The sequence below is a fragment of the Leptodactylus fuscus genome, chromosome 5 (genome assembly GCF_031893055.1).
Source record: "Leptodactylus fuscus isolate aLepFus1 chromosome 5, aLepFus1.hap2, whole genome shotgun sequence".
Taxonomy (NCBI): Eukaryota; Metazoa; Chordata; class Amphibia; order Anura; family Leptodactylidae; genus Leptodactylus; species Leptodactylus fuscus.
The window spans coordinates 212717973-212736837 of NC_134269.1; the positions used below are offsets into that span (position 1 = coordinate 212717973).

The 18865-nt window shown below is 48.2% G+C and overlaps 1 protein-coding gene across 6 annotated transcripts in view; it reads left to right on the forward strand.

The window, feature by feature from the left end:
• The window catches only part of CNOT4 (CCR4-NOT transcription complex subunit 4), a 39559-nt gene that overhangs the window by 12754 nt on the left and 7940 nt on the right, over positions 1 to 18865 (forward strand). For 2 of the 6 annotated variants that reach the window (XM_075275251.1, XM_075275252.1), the window contains exons 2-12: positions 1848 to 2129; positions 2685 to 2882; positions 3619 to 3705; positions 5005 to 5106; positions 6053 to 6178; positions 8251 to 8384; positions 10131 to 10286; positions 11008 to 11073; positions 13613 to 13670; positions 14287 to 14536; positions 16064 to 16555. In XM_075275251.1, the coding sequence (XP_075131352.1) occupies positions 1956 to 2129; positions 2685 to 2882; positions 3619 to 3705; positions 5005 to 5106; positions 6053 to 6178; positions 8251 to 8384; positions 10131 to 10286; positions 11008 to 11073; positions 13613 to 13670; positions 14287 to 14536; positions 16064 to 16555 (1843 nt within the window). In that variant the 5' untranslated portion in view covers positions 1848 to 1955. The remainder of the gene's footprint in view (positions 1 to 1847; positions 2130 to 2684; positions 2883 to 3618; positions 3706 to 5004; positions 5107 to 6052; positions 6179 to 8250; positions 8385 to 10130; positions 10287 to 11007; positions 11074 to 13612; positions 13671 to 14286; positions 14537 to 16063; positions 16556 to 18865) is intronic. The other 4 variants (XM_075275253.1, XM_075275255.1, XM_075275254.1 and 1 more) reach the window with 2 other exon arrangements.

Genomic DNA, 18865 nt, shown 5'->3' on the forward strand with positions numbered 1-18865 from the left:
TATGTACAAGAATATAACTACTATAATACTGCTCCTATGTACAAGAATATAACTACTATAATACTGCTCCTATGTACAAGAATATAACTACTATAATACTGCTCCTATGTACATGAATATTACTAATATAATACTGCCCCCATGTATATAACTACTACGATGCTTTCTTATATCCTAGTGACTTCTCTTGTTGTTATTGCTGACTCTCTCTGCCCTCGCGCCCATATTTCCTGCTGTGATGCCCCCTGGAGCCTCTTATGATTTAACCCCTTGCCCACTTTCCCACCCATGTGGACTTGGCATTGGATCCCTTGCTATTAATAAGCCTCGGGGTGTCGGTGAATTGTCGGCCAGCTCTGTGAAAAGGCCCTTTCTGTGTTTAACAAGTGTCCTCCAGTGTAGGACTGGTTGCTATGACTTCAGGCGAAGCAGAGGCTCGTAGCGAGAGAGTGCGGGCCCGAATCTGTGTCACATTAACCATTCCGAGGATTTGTGTCTGTGCCAAAGTGACTAACAATGGCAGTGGGGATAGTATGTGCGGCAGGTATATGACGTACTGCTTTGTACATTTTACATACCGGATTAAAATGTATTTGGGATGTTATGATGTCTATACCGCCCCCCCGCCCCCCTCATTCTCCTCTATAAGTTCCCTACCAAATCACAAGTTGGACACCTCAGCGCCTTAAAGATAAGAAATTGATGTGTCTTAGGTTTTGTATACTGTGTGCTTGTCGCAATCCTAGATACGTTGTGTTGGAGCCAGAGGTCATAAGATGTAATATAATGTATGTTGGCAGTAGTCTAAATTGTCTGCTCAGCGTAAAATGATGCATTTCTTAACCGGCAGCTTTAACCAACTTGAGTTCTTTCCATCCTTCAATAGTCGCCTCTCCACTAACGCTGACGCAGTTGGAATTTTTTCTCTAGCCCCCACCGTTCCCGAGAAAGCAGTGCTGTTAGTTTTGGTGCCTGATATGTAACTAGACTCCCTAACGCCCAGTGGGTGGTGTGGGCCAGGGGGTGTGGCTCAGAGCTGTTACACTGCCTGCCTCTGATTGGCTTGCTCGGTCACGCCCCCTTACCTAACACCGCCCACTGTGCATTAGGGAGTCTAGTTACATCTCAGACACCAGACGTAACTGCACTGCTCGGAAACGGTGTGGGCTAGAGAAAAAATTCCAACTGCGCCAGAATCGGTGGAGAGGCGGCCATTTAGAGGACCCTGTGCTACGCTGGTGAACATTCCCATATGACTGGCTCAGAAAGTCAAAATCACGGTTAAGATTTCCCGTCAGTGACTCTCGTGACTGCAATTTAGTCCGATAAAGTTGTACATGTCAATACTTAGGACCCGTGCTGATTTAAAGAAACCTTGTGGTTGGGCCGACACTGATCAGCCTGTAGATTTGTGGTTGAACTCCTTAAAGGGGTTTTCCAGGCAACGTAAGGATTGGGATCAACTTCCTGACTAGTCTGGTCTGACCGATCTTCACCCATCACAAGAAATGGGACCACTGGAGAAACACAGGACCCCATTTCTTGCCATGGTTGGGCCTCGAGGATAAGAAAGATCCGATCCATTGGTTAAGGGGGTAACTTGCTCTGTCTTGAGTTCCCCTTTAATGTAACATCTACAGGGATCACCGCAAATATCTGAGAGATGAGGGTCCCACCTGTGTTTCCGAAATGGCAGCAGTGGCCACACCAGCATCGGTGGTGGACAAATGTGGCTGCTTACTTTCCTAAACCTATCCCTTTAAGAAGTTGTCTAGCGACCGTCCTATACTATTACACCCGGTGCCGGCCCCCCCACTAACCTCTCCCGTTTTTCCTTTCTCTTCCAGATTTTGCCGCATCACAAGTTTTAATTTCACGAAATTATTCTCAGCCTGGAAAACCTCTGCCTTTGGTTTTGTTTTGCTCTCCTTCTACGTTTTTGGGATCCCAGAAAGATGTCCCGCAGCCCCGATGTGAAGGAAGACCCCGTGGAGTGCCCCCTTTGCATGGAGCCTTTGGAAATTGATGACATCAATTTTTTCCCTTGCACTTGTGGATATCAGATTTGCCGCTTCTGTTGGCACCGTATACGCACAGACGAGAACGGGCTCTGTCCCGCATGCAGAAAGGTGAGCGCACCCATATGGGTGGGTGGTGATCGGTGGAGACCATGACCTGCGAGACCCCCCTGTAGAGCTGGTATTGCTCCGTAGCACCGCCCCATTCAAGTAAAAACGTGGTTAAAGGGGTTGTCCAGTATCGTAAGACTAAATGTAGTCTGAGGGGTGTGGCTGCGGTAGTGACATCACGTCCACTGGACTGCTACAGCCAATCAGTGAAGTGATGTCACCACCTCAGTCACTCTGTATAGAAATGGAGGCAGTGACGGCCACCCCTGTACAGGAATGGAGCAGAGGATGCAGGTAGGTGTGAGGGCGTTTTTATTTTTTAGCCCTCCCCTCCTTACTAAGTCAACCTGGACATCCCCTTTAAGGGGAGTTGTGTTATACCAGTGCTTTATCCCTTTAATTATCTGGATTGGTGCCAGGCCAGGGCTGCCCGCTCATGCTGTAGACCTTGGCATAGTGGAATTGCCCAGGACCCATTCACACAAACGGTGGCCGTCCCGGTGGGTAGAAACCGAGCCCGATTTCCAAACTTACCGATTCCTCCTTCCTCCTCAGCCATATCCAGAAGACCCCGCCGTCTACAAACCTCTCTCCCAGGAAGAACTGCAGAGGATAAAAAATGAAAAGAAGCAAAAACAGAACGAACGCAAACAGAAAATATCAGAAAACCGCAAACATTTGGCCAGTGTACGCGTCGTGCAGAAAAACTTAGTCTTTGTTGTAGGCCTCTCGCAACGCCTCGCAGACCCAGAGGTGAGTACTGGCGGTAAATCTCTGGTATAGCGTGACCACCATGCGGTGTGGAGCGGACAGTTCAATTATTATATTATGCTGATACAAAGTAGTTTTTGTGTGGCTACCTGGAAACCGTCAGCAAGTTGCTGTGTATGGCCCTATTGGGTGTCATACAGTAGGGTAACCTTGTGTGGTCACTGGGGCGGAGCCAATCTTGAGATTTCAGGATCGATTTTAAAATCCGATCATTTTCCAGCCGATCGTGAAATTTGCTCGATCGCCGATCGGGATCCGATCTCTCCCGATCCCGATCACTCAACCCCAATAGTGTATTATATATACAGTGGGGCGGAGCCAATCTTGAGATTTCAAAATCCGATTTCCGATCATCTTCCAGCCGATCGCGATCGTGAAATTTGCTCGATCGCCAATCAGGATCGGATCTTTCCCGTAGTGTTCACTATATCACCCTGGCGCCGGGTCCTATGGTCAGGGATGCGCCATGTCCTGTATTGTGCCTAGTGCAGGGACTGTAGGCAGAGCCAAGGACACCCAATCCAAGTTTTATGCTCCGCCCTCTCAGCGTTACTCGATCATCGTGACCAACGCTCCAGTATTTTCAACCAATTCACAGACCGTTTTCTGGCCCAAGTGTCGATCCTAGGATACCCTGCTTGTTGATGGTTTCCAGTTAGTCACAGTCCAGACTTGAATATTTGCCTTCTCTCATTGACAGACTTCTCTCCCCTCACAGGTTTTAAAACGGCCAGAATATTTCGGCAAGTTTGGTAAAATCCACAAAGTTGTCATCAACAACAGCACATCCTATGCAGGCTCACAGGTCAGTGGCCGTCGCTTTTGAGATTTTTGGATAGAATTTGGAAAAGCTGGGTGACCACGACCCGCAGCATACGCCGCTCCCTAAGGGTGGTCACCCAACTTTCTTAGTCTACTGATATACTTTATAACTCTCGCTACCCATGTGCTCTGAAAGCATTTGCCTCCTCCGTGCCCATGGGTAAACCTCGACCTCTCCCCCAGACGTCTGGACATTGAGATCTGAGATTTCAGCAGCCGCTCTTTGTTATATAAATGTGACCGTCCACATAGAATGGAAATTTTTCAGCTGCGTGACCTTCGATGACGCAGTCCGGACACGCTCTATCGCTCTTAAAGGGTCCCGCTGAGAGTGGACAACTCCCACCGTCGCATCAGATTTCTTCCCATGCACAACGCTGCCCCCTGGCTTTTATGGCTGTGCAGGGAACTGCAGCTATACTGTTCAAGTGAATGGGGCTGGCCACAGCTCCCTGCACACTCAGGTGACCAGGACACTGCCATACCTTGCCATCCCTTTGTTCTTGGAGCTTTGACCCCATTGATCCTTAAGTGATGGCCTATCCTAGCAGCAGGACGGGAATATTCCTTTATAGCGGTGTGACGGGACTTTTTTGCTGACCTATCGATTGAAGATAAGTGTGGGGTCGCAGCTGGCTGCAGATAAGGCCGTGCGGCATCACATTCAGCAGTGTTATGGCCTGTCCGCAGCTTATAGTGGGCCGAGCTGCAATACCAAGCATGGCCACTATACATTGGTTGGTAGTGAACAGACTTCAACGCTCACATTGAACATCTGATCTGTGTGGGTCCTGGGTGTCTGACCCCAGACCTAAGGAGAGGTCATCACTTATTAAGGCTGGAGGCTGGTCAATATGGGACAGTAAACCACCCACTGGTCCTCAGGGTGTCCTATATCAACTCATGCCCATGTGACACCTCTCTGCGCATGCGCACTGAAGCCAAAACTGTGACCCTAAACCCCGATCCATAAGGACCAGTGGGTGGTTTAGTGTCCCAAATCGCCCTGGCAGGTTCCCTTTAAGATCTGATGTCTACAGCTAGTCCCCGGTGCACACAGCAAAAAGATAACGGAGCCCAGACCAGGTGTGGAGCCAAGCGAGGCATCTAGAAATATCCGGGGTGGATTGGACATAGGGGTGGTCTCTCTACATGACAAGTCGTGCAGTGTATACAGCCGAGAAGCGTATACAGTCCATCAGTGTATACATGAGAAGCTTCAGCCACACACAGGACAATAATCTTACTTAATTATTTTTTTTTGTCCTTTCTTCTGTTTCAGGGTCCAAGTGCCAGTGCGTACGTAACGTACATCCGGTCAGAAGACGCACTGCGAGCTATACAATGTGTCAACAACGTGGTAGTAGACGGGAGAACGCTGAAGGTAATGGCAGGCCCTCGCTGATCCCATATAGTCAGTGACTAATCTCAGTCTAGGCTCTACTCGGCCCCCAGAACGTTGAAGCTTTTGGCCATGGCCTATGTCTTGGCTGCAATACCAGACATAGCCACATGGGAGAGGCGCCTGCTCTAAAGTGGAGGGGGGACTTCTTCTACTTGGGGAGACCACCAAGGCCGTGCAGGGTTTCCTGGGTAAAAGGATATGCAAATGAACACTCATAACTCTGTTACCTCCAATAGGTGGCACTAAGGAGCAGATTTCTAATTCTGTACAACCCCTTTAATAGAGGACTGTACAGGTTACTATGGCTGAACAGAGGACAATAGATGGCACGTCCCTTTAATGACACTTGAGCAGGGTCGGAGGGTCACGCGATTCCATCCTATCCTGGTTTATTTTTTATCCAGGACCCCCACCGATCAGCTAATGACACATTCATCGTTCACATGGTATTGCAGCAGCTCAGTACCATTCAAGTGAGCTGCGATACCAAACATGGCCACTGTACAATGTACGGCGCTGTGAACGGGCCGCAACACTCAAATGCAGAACTGGGGGAGGGGTCCTGGGTGTCGGGCTCCACCAATTTTAAGAATAGGTCATCAATTATTAAGCCTCTAAAGGGGTAGCATGTCTTATAAAGTATTGGTCGATGACTTGGATATGCCAGCTCTTTATAATGGGGACAGACACCACCCATCCTGAAAGTGAAAGGTCCACAGTGGTGATTTAGTGATGGATCGGCTGCAGTACTCTGCACAGCCATGTAGTCAGAGGTGGCGCTGTGCTGAGAAAACTTCAGTACAAAGCAGCAGTGTGACCCCTTGTTTTCCCTGCCCCCTCTGACAGTGTCCCCGATCCCCTGGTAGTCTTGTTCTTGCTGTCTCTTCTTCCAGTAACAGCGCCATCTTTCTTCTCTCTCCTGAAGGCATCTTTAGGTACTACAAAATACTGCAGTTATTTCCTCAAAAATATGCAGTGTCCAAAGCCAGACTGTATGTACCTACACGAGCTGGGGGACGAGGCGGCCAGTTTTACAAAAGAAGAAATGCAGGTAAGTGACCGGACTATTGAAAACGCACTGAAAACGGCGCCACCCCTGCCCACAGGTCATGTGGGGTATTGCAGCTTTATTGAAGTGAATTAAACAGAGTTGCAATATCACACTTAAGCTGTAGATAGATGTGGCGGTATTTTTGGTCACCTTCTTTATAATCCTGTACGGCCCCTTACTCTCGTCTTGTTCTCCGGTCACATCTAGAGCTGCAGAGAGAACACTGAGTGTCAAAATAATAGATCAGGCAGGGACTAGAGTAGAAGACCCGATGCTACTCCGCTGTAGTTTCGGGCGCGATGTTCGGCTTTGCTTGCAGGGCTTGTTTTATGGATCCTAATAAACCGGCAGAGCGAGGTAGAAGGCCCGGAGCCATGTCGGCGCTAATTGTCGTGTATCTGTAATTACTCTGCTAATTACCTGTAATAAGGTCATTAGCGCCACCCAGATCTCCGCGCCGCCATTACCACTGACAGCGCATACATTACACGTGAGGTGCAGTAACACATCGCACCACGACAGAGCTTCACCCTAGACGTGGCGGGCACAGTCAGCCGCACTGCAGCGTGTGGGGGTATCGCATTGTATTCTCTTCTCGTCTATTAACCTTTCATGCCCTCAGAGATGTTCGCTGTGATAAACTGGTAGAAATATGACCGTGCGCTGGATTCATATGTGCCCGGGGGTCAGAGATATCTCTGCTGTTCGTTTTGGCACTGATATCCCTCCACTGTCAGAAGGGTGGAGCCTTACAGCCTAGCATCATCACTGGCCAGTGAGGAACACCCCCCTGACAGTACAAGGCTATGGAAGAATAACATCAGGGGAGTGTTTCTCACTGGTCAGTGATAACACTAGTGTATAAGGCTCCGCCCTTCTGACAGTGGAGGGATATCAGTGCCAAAACGAACTGCTCCAATAACCCCAGCATCGGCGCACATAACAACAAAGCTTATATAGCGAATGTCCTCTGTGTTGTAACAGAAATTTATTACCTAGTAAGAGCAGAGCCCCCCCCTTGACTCTTCCCTCCCATTTGACTCTTCCCTCCCATTTGACTCTATCCCCCCCTTTGACTCTATCCCCCCCTTTGACTCTTCCCTCCCCTTTGACTCTTCCCTCCCCTTTGACTCTTCCCCCTCCCTTTTGACTCTTCCCCCTCCCTTTTGACTCTTCCCCCTCCCTTTTGACTCTTCCCCCTCCCTTTTGACTCTTCCCCCTCCCTTTTGACTCTTCTCCCCCTCTTTGACTCTTCCCTCCCCTTTGACTCTTCCCTCCCCTTTGACTCTTCCCCCCTCCCTTTTGACTCTACCTCCCCATTTGACTCTTCCCCCTCCCTTTTGACTCTTCCCCCTCCCTTTTGACTCTCCCCCCCTCCCTTTTGACTCTTCTCCCCCTCTTTGACTCTTCCCTCCCCTTTGACTCTTCCCCCTCCCCTTTGACTCTTCCCCCTCCCTTTTGACTCTACCTCCCCATTTGACTCTTCCCCCTCCCTTTTGACTCTTCCCCCTCCCTTTTGACTCTTCCCCCTCCCTTTTGACTCTTCTCCCCCTCTTTGACTCTTCCCTCCCCTTTGACTCTTCCCTCCCCTTTGACTCTTCCCCCTCCCTTTTGACTCTTCCCCCTCCCTTTTGACTCTTCCCCCTCCCTTTTCACTCTACCTCCCCCTTTGACTCTTCTCCCCCTATTTGACTCTACCTCCCCCTTTTACTTCTCTTTCCTCCTTGGACTTCTCCACCAATTCTATTCTGCAGTGCTCTGCTCTTCATTCATTGGTCCTGCCTAGATAGAAGAGCCGTTGTCTCCGCCCCTTAGGAGCCGTAAGTCCTTATTCACCTCTCCTAGTACAGCGAGTCTGACCTCTGACCCTCAGGGTCTTTCTGGCAGAAGGGCGGGAGATGACAGGATATGTTTAATGAACCACAGATACCGTCACCGCCTTTCCGGCTCCTGATGTCCACCATTATAATATCGGTATAAGGTCGGATTTGTCTGGGCGCTCCACCCTTTGTCTGCCATGCCTGCCTCTCTATAAGAACGTCTTCCCTCATGCCCTCCTTCTCCTCCCGCAGGCGGGTAAACATCAGGAATACGAGCAGAAGCTGCTTCAGGAACTCTACAAACTAAATCCGAACTTCTTACAGTTGTCTACGGGTACAGTTGACAAGAACAAAAACAAAGTAACGCCCCTGCAGAGGTACGATGTGTAAGTACTGGCTGCCTGTCTGTCTGTCACAGCCCGTGCCATGGGGGCTTGTTGTGCCCCTCTCTATATACCCGGGGTGTCGGCTTTATTATTGACACTGTACACGCGAGATTCTCGCAACGTCACGCTGCTTTTATTTTCATTGCCCGGCAGCCGACAATGTATAAAGTTGTGTCACTTTGAACCGGATTGTCAAAGCTGTGGTGCCACACTGACATCTGCAGGCCATCCAGGGTATGACAGCTCCACTCTTGTATTGTTGGGGTGTTCTGCAGCTGTCATGGCTTGTGTGTAAGACAAGGGTTAAATGGCATCCTTAAAGGGGTGGGCTAAGGTAAAAATAAAAACCGTGCAGTCTGAAATGCCTTTATATTTGTTAGCACCGCTGCTTCCCATTTTGGTCATTTTTACTGAATTGAGATTTCGACAGACGCCTGAGAATTTCCCTGAATAGTCATTGGACGATTACTACTTAAAGGGGTAGGGGATAAGTGTCTGATCACTGGGGGCCGCTCCAGTTATTGGAGCATGGGCACTTGACTCCTAAGCATTCTCCTCACCCCTTTAAGTGTGCCTCTGTTGCATTGTTTCTGTGGGCAGCATACACATACACATACAGGGACCCTCCGCTCCTCATGCCCAGGACACAGTGTTAGGGAGTGTTTTGGGGGGTCTGCAAGCATGGCTCAGGCTGCCCCCTACAGGTTATATTGTGTCTTGCTTTAGTTTGTTTGTTCAGGTCTTGCCCCCCCCCATCCCACCTATAACGGGAGCGCCATTGTGTGTCCATCAGAGCCGACAACCAATCCAGCAAGCGTTAGAGCTCCCTTAGTTGTCACCCAGCCAAGGGCAACAACCCCCTGTCTCCGCCCCCTGACTGTACCTATTTGCATATGATCTATGGTGTCCAGACTGTCACCCTCCGATCCGATTGGGTTCACAAACTTTCTAAACACTTCTCTTTACTTACCTTGGACTGTTCTCGAATTCTGACTTTTCCTGCTCCATTCACACCCAAAGCAACAGGAGAACTTAAATTGTTCTTGTTTTCGAATTAGGATTTTTATTTTCTTCTCCAGTCGCACCCCAAGCGAGAGGGGAAACATGAGCCTGTCTCCATGTTATGGCCGAGCATTTGTCTGAGCTCCCATGATGCTTTGCTGAGTTTTTGGATGCAGCTTTCTGCCTGACTGGAGAATAATCTTCCTGTACTTAGAAAGCTGGATGACCAATAGATATTTTTGTCACTTCTCCCATAGTTTGATACGATAGCGGTGCGGCCGTGACCTGAACCGTTACAGCTCTGCTACATCGTTCCCCTAGTCATGTTGGCTTCAGCAGCACAGAGTATTTAAGGAGAGGGAGCAGTGATTGACCTTCCCACCCCCGTGATATCAGTCAGGGCAGGGCTTGTGTTATGATGTAAGGAGAGAAGTTCAGAATCTCCACAGCAGCACAGAGAATTTAAGGAAATGAACGTTCTGCCCTCACAATGACAGACTGGAGGGAACGGCTATCCTCAGCAGCACAGAGTATTTCAGCCTGACCTCTAGCTTCCCCGCCCCCAGTCCCCGCCTCCGATACTCCCGACCTTTCGTTCTCCGCCCCCCGCACAGAATGTCACTGTTGTGTTTTTGCTTTATTTTTTTTGCATTTTCTGGTTTTAAGTTCTTCATCGCTTTTTTTTTTTTCTTTCCCATTTTGTGTCTTTTTTTTTTTTCCCCTATTTTTTAATTTTTTTTTTAGACCCAACAGTAATAACAAAGACGCCTGGCCATCATTACAGAGCACGAGCAGATCCAGCAATGGGTTAACACTGGAACACAGAAAGTCGCCTCCCATATTAGACAATGGCTTAGATCCCGACCATTTGACTCCAGACGGTCCAGACTCAGACTTTGGGTAATTGAGCTGCCTCTTCTGTTTTTTTTAGGTGGTTCACTCTTACAACCCCCCACCCCATCCCCCCCTCTTCCTTCAGTTCCTTGTCTTCTGGTCGTCTTCCATCTTGTCTCGTCCCGTCTCTTCCATGTGCCTCATTCCATCGACTTAGTGACTCTGTTAGGATATATAGGGGGGGGGGAGGGGCGACATATCCGGACCCATCTTAAGTACGACTAGCCAGTGTGACTCCCACCTCATATGGGTTTTCCAAATTGGCATTGGCTGGGGACTATAGGGTTAACTGTAGACTGGTTGGGGTAAGGGTATGGTCACGCTGACCGTAAAGGGTTAACCTAGGCACAGGTCCCAGCACCAAGATTTGGGCAAAGATATACCCCGCCTGGCACCCAGCTAGGAACTACTTCATGCCTAACGCTCTCCACCAATCAGCATTGCCCCTGTCCTGTTCAGCTCCCATATTAATATATAGGGCTATGTGGCCGCCCCTCTCTTCGTAGATTTTGACATGACAGTAAACGGGTGACCGTAGTTTTGGGATAATTTTTTTTTTTTTTTAGTCTTGACTTTCTGACCCAATTTCTTCTATGTCCCTTCTCTTCACTCTAGTTGTAGCTCCCCCCATTGGTTTTCTTATAACTTACCTGCACTCCACCACCTGACTGTTTTTTTTTTTTACACCTTGCCACTTAAAAAAATCCTGTTTTTCGCCAATTTTTAGGCTGTTTTGGGATACCGCAGAGCATAATGTTTCCAAATTTGGCAGGGTCATAGAGGACGATACAAGGTACGTAGAGATGTTCTTATGGGGGTACTTTCCTGTTTTTCCTTTCCTTGGCCCTGAGGCTGAGGTTACACGAGGGCTCCTCTAGTGGACGCACATCATAAATGAAGTCTTATGGAAATGGAGGGCTAAAAATTCTGCATCTTTTTATCAATTCCTTAAAATTTCAGGGTCTCTGCTGGCTGTCAGTGCTTCGAAAACCTATTAAGATCCAGAGCGTGACCTGTGAACAGCACAAGAAAATGTAGCAGAAAGCAGACAGTGCCGTTCTCTGTGTTAGTGGCTGAACAGAGTACCTGTAGCTGAGTGAATGGGAGCTGATCTGTAATACCTGGTCTGGCCACTAAACTGAGAACGGGGATGTCTGCTTCCTGCATCAGCTCCTGAGAACAGCTGATTGGTGGAGGTGCCGAGTGTATGATGAACCCCACAGATCTGATGCCAACGACTTATCCTTAGGAGAGATCAGCAATATTTTCAACCTAGAAACCCCTTTAAAGGGGACCTTTCACCAACCCCATCAACTCCAATTCTTTGCATCATTCAGTAGACTCCGTTTTTCTGATTCTGGCGCAGTTGGAATTTTTTCTCTAGCCCCAACCGTTCTTGAGCAATCTAGAGTTAATCTAGCTATCCAATCTACTACTTAAGCTCTCCTCTATTGGATGGGCGGTCCTTAGCTGGAGCAGGTAGTCTGAGACCGCCCACCTCAAAGAGAGCTTATTCAGCTTTGAACAAAAGCGATAGCTCGGGAACGGTTTGGGCTAGAGAAAAAATTCCAACTGTGCCAGAATCAGTGGTGCGTAGCCTACAAAGATCTGGAATTGACGGAGGTGTTAAAAGGTTCTCTTTAAGATCAAGTCAGCAATATCAGATTGGTGTGGGGTTGCGTTTAACACCACCCCATCTGATCATCATGGAGCTCCAGTGAGTGCTGCACCCCTTGCGTTGTTTACTGGACACAGTGCCATACAGTTGGCAGTGGTTGTTCTGGGTATTTCAGCCATAGCATAGGCTGACCTGCCATACCAGACGCAGCCACTATCAAATGTATGGCGCCGTTCGGGGGTGCAGCCTTAAATCGATCAGTTGATCAGAGGTCCAAAGTATACCATCAGCTTTGTAGTCCCAAAGAACCGCACAGTCCGGTTGATGACGTTCTCTCCATCTCTTCCATATGGTCCATCACGTTCTCCTCTCCTCAGCGCCCCCTCTTGTTCACCCATGGCAACACTTTCGTCCATTTCGGTCCCATCTTCCCGCACCAGCCTTACTATATAGAATAACCGCTCCGCTCTTCTGTCTTATTAATTCTTCGCACATCTTTGCTCCTTTCTTGGAATATTCTTCTGAGGCCGCCGACTGACCCGGTAATAGGTAGTCAGGGGTGCCAGGCCCGGGCCGCCATGTTCTTCTTCCATCACGTGTCCCTTCTCCATAGACAATGCGGTATTAAACCTTACACGTGCTGCTCCTACAAATGGAATGGAGGGGGTGTGAAGACTTATGCAACGCGATGATATGTACTCTTTTTATTTGGCCTACCATGTTCTAGCAAATTCCACGTTCCACCTACCACGATCTAGCAAATCCTATGGGAATCTTGGGATTGGTAGTCCTGGAGATTGTCCAGTGGGACGTCCACTTTGCGGATTATCAGACTTTCCGGATTCATGGGCTTTAAGTATAGTGTTCACCTTGCCGAACCTCTCCTATATCACTAGTCAGTGACTAAGAAGACCCGTGCTAAGAGTTTGTCTAGAGGAGGTTGTTCAGGGTTACAAAAAACATGGCTTCCTTCTTCCCAAATTAGCGCCACGTGGGCACAGGTTGTGTACAGAATCACTCATTCACTTCAACGGAGCTGCAATACCAGGCCCCGCCTATGGACAGATGTGGCGCTGTTTCTGGAAGAAAACAGCCATGTTTTCCCCATCCCCTTTAAATGTAGAATTGGTTTACTATTCATTTTTATGTTACCCCTGTCGGACTGCAGATTGTCCTAATTTAAAGGGTTAATCCCATATCAGACTATAATGGCGACAAGTTGAGGATATCCGTCCGTAGTGCAGGGTTACGTTATAACTGAGCTGTCTGTGCAGTGCTGCCACCTACGGGAAGCTGCGTAGCAAAGACAACTTGGTCGTAACGTAACTCCGCCCACCTGGCACAGCCCCATACGATTGGATATCCTGATCTTCGTCATGATGGTCTGGAATGGAAAGAATAAGTGGAATAATGTAAATTCTCGACTTTTACGGGATTGGTCCCAATTTTTCCCTTCATTTACAAAGTAACTTTTTAAATTTTCTTGGTTGCCGTAACAGACTACAGGTTGGCCCCGCCCCACTGTCAGACATGTGACCAGCTGGATTGTAGGTGTGAATGGAGAATGACATTATATTTCAGGAATATTCCTCCTTGTCTACTGTGTCTATTACGTCCCGACAGGATGGATTTTTGCGCCCCCCGGATGTGACGCAGGATTATTTGCCGCCATCTTGGCCCGTCAGTTCTAACCGCATCGTTTTTCCTTTTTCAGTTCTGTCGACAAATCACCAGAGTCATTGAGTATAGGGAACGGCGATAACTTGCAACAGGTGAGTGAAAGGACCAAAAATGTTCCTACCGTATCTCCACACCTCGGGTCGTGACAAAGTTGTCAGTGGTCGCACGAAACGTTAAGGTTCCAGTTGAGATGGAGCAACCGTTGCACTTAAGGGAGTTGTCAGGGGTTGCTGTGACCTCTTTACTGTTAACCAAGCACAGCGCCATAGGTTGTGTAGTGGCTGTGCTTGGTATTGCAGCTCAGCCATTCATTGGCAGTATGGCCAGGTGATCAATGGGCATGAAGTCGAGACTCATCGGCCTAATGATTAAGCTGTTGACCCTTGCGGTACCGGATGTCTCGTGTAAGGAGGTGGAATAGAGGAGTCCCTATAGTTTGGACTCGCACACAAGGGTATCTGTAATATGGAACCTGAAGAAGTCTTCATGCCTCAGAGATTATATGGGGGTACATAGGGGTCTAATGCGTACCCATCACCCTCCCTTTGAAACTTGGTTGCCATTTGGTACATGGACAGCCCGGGATGTCCACCCTGGTCCCACGCTGTGTCCGTCAGTCCCTTAGACATGAATCGAACAATAGGGTACAAGCGTGACCATATAAATATGTTTTGGCTTTTACATCTTTTTTTATTTTTCTCTCCACAGATATTACCTAGCGACACCCCATCACCTCCTCCAGGTTTATCAAAACCCAACCCTACTGTCCCCATCAGTTCAGCCAATCACAGCGCGAGGTCTCCTTTCGAGGACGCCATGACGGAATCACAATCTCTGTTCTCGGACAACTTCAGGCACCCCAACCCCATCCCCAGTGGTCTCCCTACGTTTCCCAGTTCTCCACAGACATCCAGTGAATGGCCCACAGCTCCAGAACCTCAAAGTCTTTTCACATCAGGTACTTAAATCATCTCTTTCCTTTCATGGTCCAGTGGAGGTCACAGTCTGAGTTCTGGTGCACCGAGAAAGACTATCAATGCTTTTCTTTGAGAGTCTCTTTCTGAGTTCCATAGGAGGACATTAAGAACATGGAGTTCTGGTTCATTGAAAACACTGACCTCCAGTGACTCGGGGGCAGGGCTGTGTAATGTATCTCCCAGATAAGACAAAGCACCCCAGCAATCCACCCTTGTAGACATTGGGGGTGTGGGGGGATTCTTGGTGACTTTGGAGAAATGATTTTTACATAGGTTAGGCAGTAAAAAAAAAAATGCACCAAGTTTACGGCTGCAATCTTCATTCCTAAGAGAAAGGAGAAATCGAGAACGTCTCAATGAGGGCAGTAAGATTTTAACTTCAGCAGCACAGCCAGCTAGGGGAAGGATTTACACAGAATCCACAACACCAAAATGATATGATGAACAATTTACAATCTGCCTCTAGTTTGACTACTTACACGTGGACCTGTCCTTCCCATTAATACATGCTGCGTGTGTTGATGTGTCCAAAATGCCGCTGCCTCTGCTAACTCCATAATGTACACCCTGCAATTATTTCTTCCTACAGCGGCGGGATCTCTCCTGTGCTAACACTGATGCTGGGGAGTTTGTGATTTCCCCCTCCATCTCTCTGAATAGTCTGTCGTGTGCTCTCCTCCCAGTAGTACAGCCTTCACTAACTCTCATGCATCTGCACAGGTTCATTTATGGACTGGTTTCTCCTCCTACAGCTCATTGGGCCTCTGTCCTCTCTTGTACTGACAGACTCTAAAGCTAAGGAGTGTGTATGAGATTTAGTTTGAGGTGTGTGCTCTCCTTCCTCTCTACACTTCTACACAGTCTGTGTTTGACCTTCCTGCCTTCTTTGTGCTTTCTTCCCTATCTGTGATCTGCCTTCCCTGATAACTTGGATGCAGGTCCCTTCCCTTTATTCTTTGATCTCCTTTTATACAACCTCCTCCCCTTACTTTAATATCTGACACACAGAGAAGAGAGAATGTCTAAACCAGAAGTGGCGTGCTGTCAGATCTGTGCCAGATTCAGCAGCACAGCCAGCTAGTTGAAGGAGTTGCACCAGATTCAGCAGCACAGCCGGCTAGTTGAAGGAGTTGCACCAGATTCAGCAGCACAGCCAGCTAGTTGAAGGAGTTGCACCAGATTCAGCAGCACAGCCAGCTAGTTGAAGGAGTTGCACCAGATTCAGCAGCACAGCCGGCTAGTTGAAGGAGTTGCACCAGATTCAGCAGCACAGCCAGCTAGTTGAAGGAGTTGCACAGACTCTACAGCAGCAAAGTGTTAGGAAATTTTTTTTTTTTTTAAGGGAGACTATTGGGGTAAATTGGTTAATTTATCATTTGGCAAACAAAGGAGTAATAGAAGTAAATTCACTACAAGTGTGTCTTCAGCCCTAGAGAAGTCTATAGTGATCTGTCGTTACGTTTGTGAAACGGTGTCACATTCACGTGTGTTCTCTTTCCTTTGCCCAGAAACAATCCCGGTCTCCTCATCTACGGACTGGCAAGCGGCGTTTGGCTTTGGCTCTTCTAAGCAGCAAGAGGACGACCTAGGTTTCGATCCCTTTGATATCACCCGCAAAGCCTTAGCAGACTTGATCGAGAAAGAACTTTCTGTCCAAGACCAGCCTGCGTTATCCCCCACGTCACTTCAGAACCCTTCTCCTCACACTACTGCCAAAGGGCCAGGCTCTGGCTTCCTCCACCCGACCGCCGTCACCAATGCCAACTCTATCTCTAGCACCTTTCCCGTCTTGCCACAGCGGTTCCCACCCTTTCAACACAGAGCGGTTTATAACTCGTTCAGTTTCCCGGGCCAGGCTGCACGGTATCCGTGGATGGCCTTTCCACGCAATAACATCATGCACTTGAACCACACGGCAAACCCAACATCCAACAGTAATTTCATGGACTTGAGTCACCCTTCTCCACACAACACGGGCCTAGGAGGGATTCCCATTTCAGGTAGGTTGCACCTAAGTCTTTGGGATCTTGACACTTCATTGTGATCGTTATTACTGGGTTTGGCAATGCCCTTGGGCACGACACAGGCCTTTAGCCCTCCACCATGGTTTAAAAGTTTGTTATAGGTTTTCAAGTGTTTCGTACTTATGTCTTGGTTGTATACACTTCTCCGAAAACTACTGATGTGGTTCTTAAAGTCCCAAATGGGTAATTGACAGGTCAGGTTGGTCCTTTGGTTGCCGTCCATGGGGTGTACGCAGAGGTTTTTTTGTTTTTTTTTGAAGGCCTATCTTATACAAAATCACATACCAAATTTTTCTTTATTTTTCCGATGCATACTCTTAAAAAAGACTTTGGGTTCCTTTTTTTTCTGACTAACACGTAGGAATAGCCTTAAGAAAGCCTATTCTTCTCCTACCTTTAGATGTCTTCTCCGCGCCACCGTTCGGTAGAAATACGGGTTTTCTTCGGTATGCAAATGAGTTCTCTCACAGCACTGGGGGCGGGCCCCAATGCTGCAAGAGAAATCTCCAACGATGCCTCAATCATCTTCTGCAATGCCCTCTCTTTGTGTCTTCTTCCGTCCTGGGTTACAATCTTCTAGGCCTTGGGCATTGCCGACTGTGCATGCCCGAGCCGCAAGAAAATGGCCATTTTCTTGTGGCCGCTTACACAGTAAGCTGGTGTAAGCGGCCATTTGCTTGTGGCCCGGGCATGCGCAGTCCGCTCGGCCTAAGGCCCTGAAGATTGAAACCCATGATAGAAGAAGTGTGAGAACGTTCCAGAAGAAGATAGATGCATCACTGGAGAGTTCTCTCTCAGCATTGGGGACGCCTCCAGTGCTGTTTGAGTGCTGAGGACCGCCCCCAGTGCTGCGAGAGAACTCATTTGCATACCGGAAGAAAACACGGATTTCTCCCGAACGGTGGAACGGAGAAGACCTCTAAAGGTAGGAGAAGAATAGACTTTCTTAAGGCTTGCTTCATTTTTTCATCATTAAACTGCTCACGAAAGCTGGACATTGCTTTTACTTATGGCCGAGGCAGAGTTTAGACGACTTCCTTAGAAGGTACAAAGCTTGTCGTTTACTTTGTCTGGGCCTTTGTGCGCTGTGACCTATGAGGGTCTGAGAATAACTTCTTCCTACGTTCTGGTGACCTTTTACAAACCACATACAATAAGGTTTTTGTAGATGGCAACTTCCCGAGAGCACAGGATACTATACGGCATTGTCTCGGTCGTAGACAGTGATCTTTAGAGTCCAAGATCTGGCCCTGGGGTCGGTGATCACGTGGGTTCACAAGGTCCTGATGGGCTCGGTTATTCTCTGGAGTGAAGAGTCATTGGTGTTCGGATCAGACCTGGTCATTGTCTGGTGGCATCATGCTTGGTCCAAGTGGTCCATCAACCCAACCTAAGAGGCCGGGTGTGCGAAATGTGAGGTGGGACTGATCTGTGGGGTGTGCCGAGTACATGGTCAGACGTGGCGGTAATATATAGCATATGTGTGTCATATAATACCCCTCAGCCCTTGCACTATACCACTATGGCCACCAACGTTGGAAGATTATCTGTGGATCCCAACCTTCCGTGACAAATCAGTCTTGATCGATTTCGTCATGCCTGATTCTTTTGTCCTTGTGGTAGAACACTCTCCACCACAGGTGTCTGGCAGGTACTTAATCCCCCTCCCCATCGAAACGCATGCATGCTCAACAGAACATGTGTGTATGGGCAGGCGGAAAACACCTTGACTTGAATGGAGCGTCTTGATGGGTTTTTATAGTAATCAGGAGAGAGCCAAAAAAAATCTGGATAGCCTTCAGGAAAAGGGGGCGGACCTGACTGAAACCGTTGTCTCCTGGTCCTCTTTACGGCACAACCATATGAGGCGGAGCTTGAATGAAGTGAGGCCGTATTGGCTGTCTCAGTCCCAATGACCTCATGCTCCTCCCCCATTGGGGTGGGGAATGTCTTTATTGTGGTCATGCAGTGAAGAGGACCAGGAGACGGATCTTTTTATAGTACTAGATTGGGGGTGGAGGATCCTGGGGTAAAAACAACATCTTATTTGGGTACGTTTTTATGAGTTTTTGAATTTTTCAACACTGGAGGAAGATTTACTGAGACAAATTTGACAATTTGGCCCAAAAACAGAGACTACACATCTTGTACCACTTCGACAAGGGTGTGGCTTAGTAGAAAAGTGGGAGTGGTCTAGCATGAAGGAGCGTGCTCCAACATTGCCACAAAGTAAGTCAACCAGCGGGTGTTATAAAAATGGGGAAAAAAAAATTCTAAACATGGGTG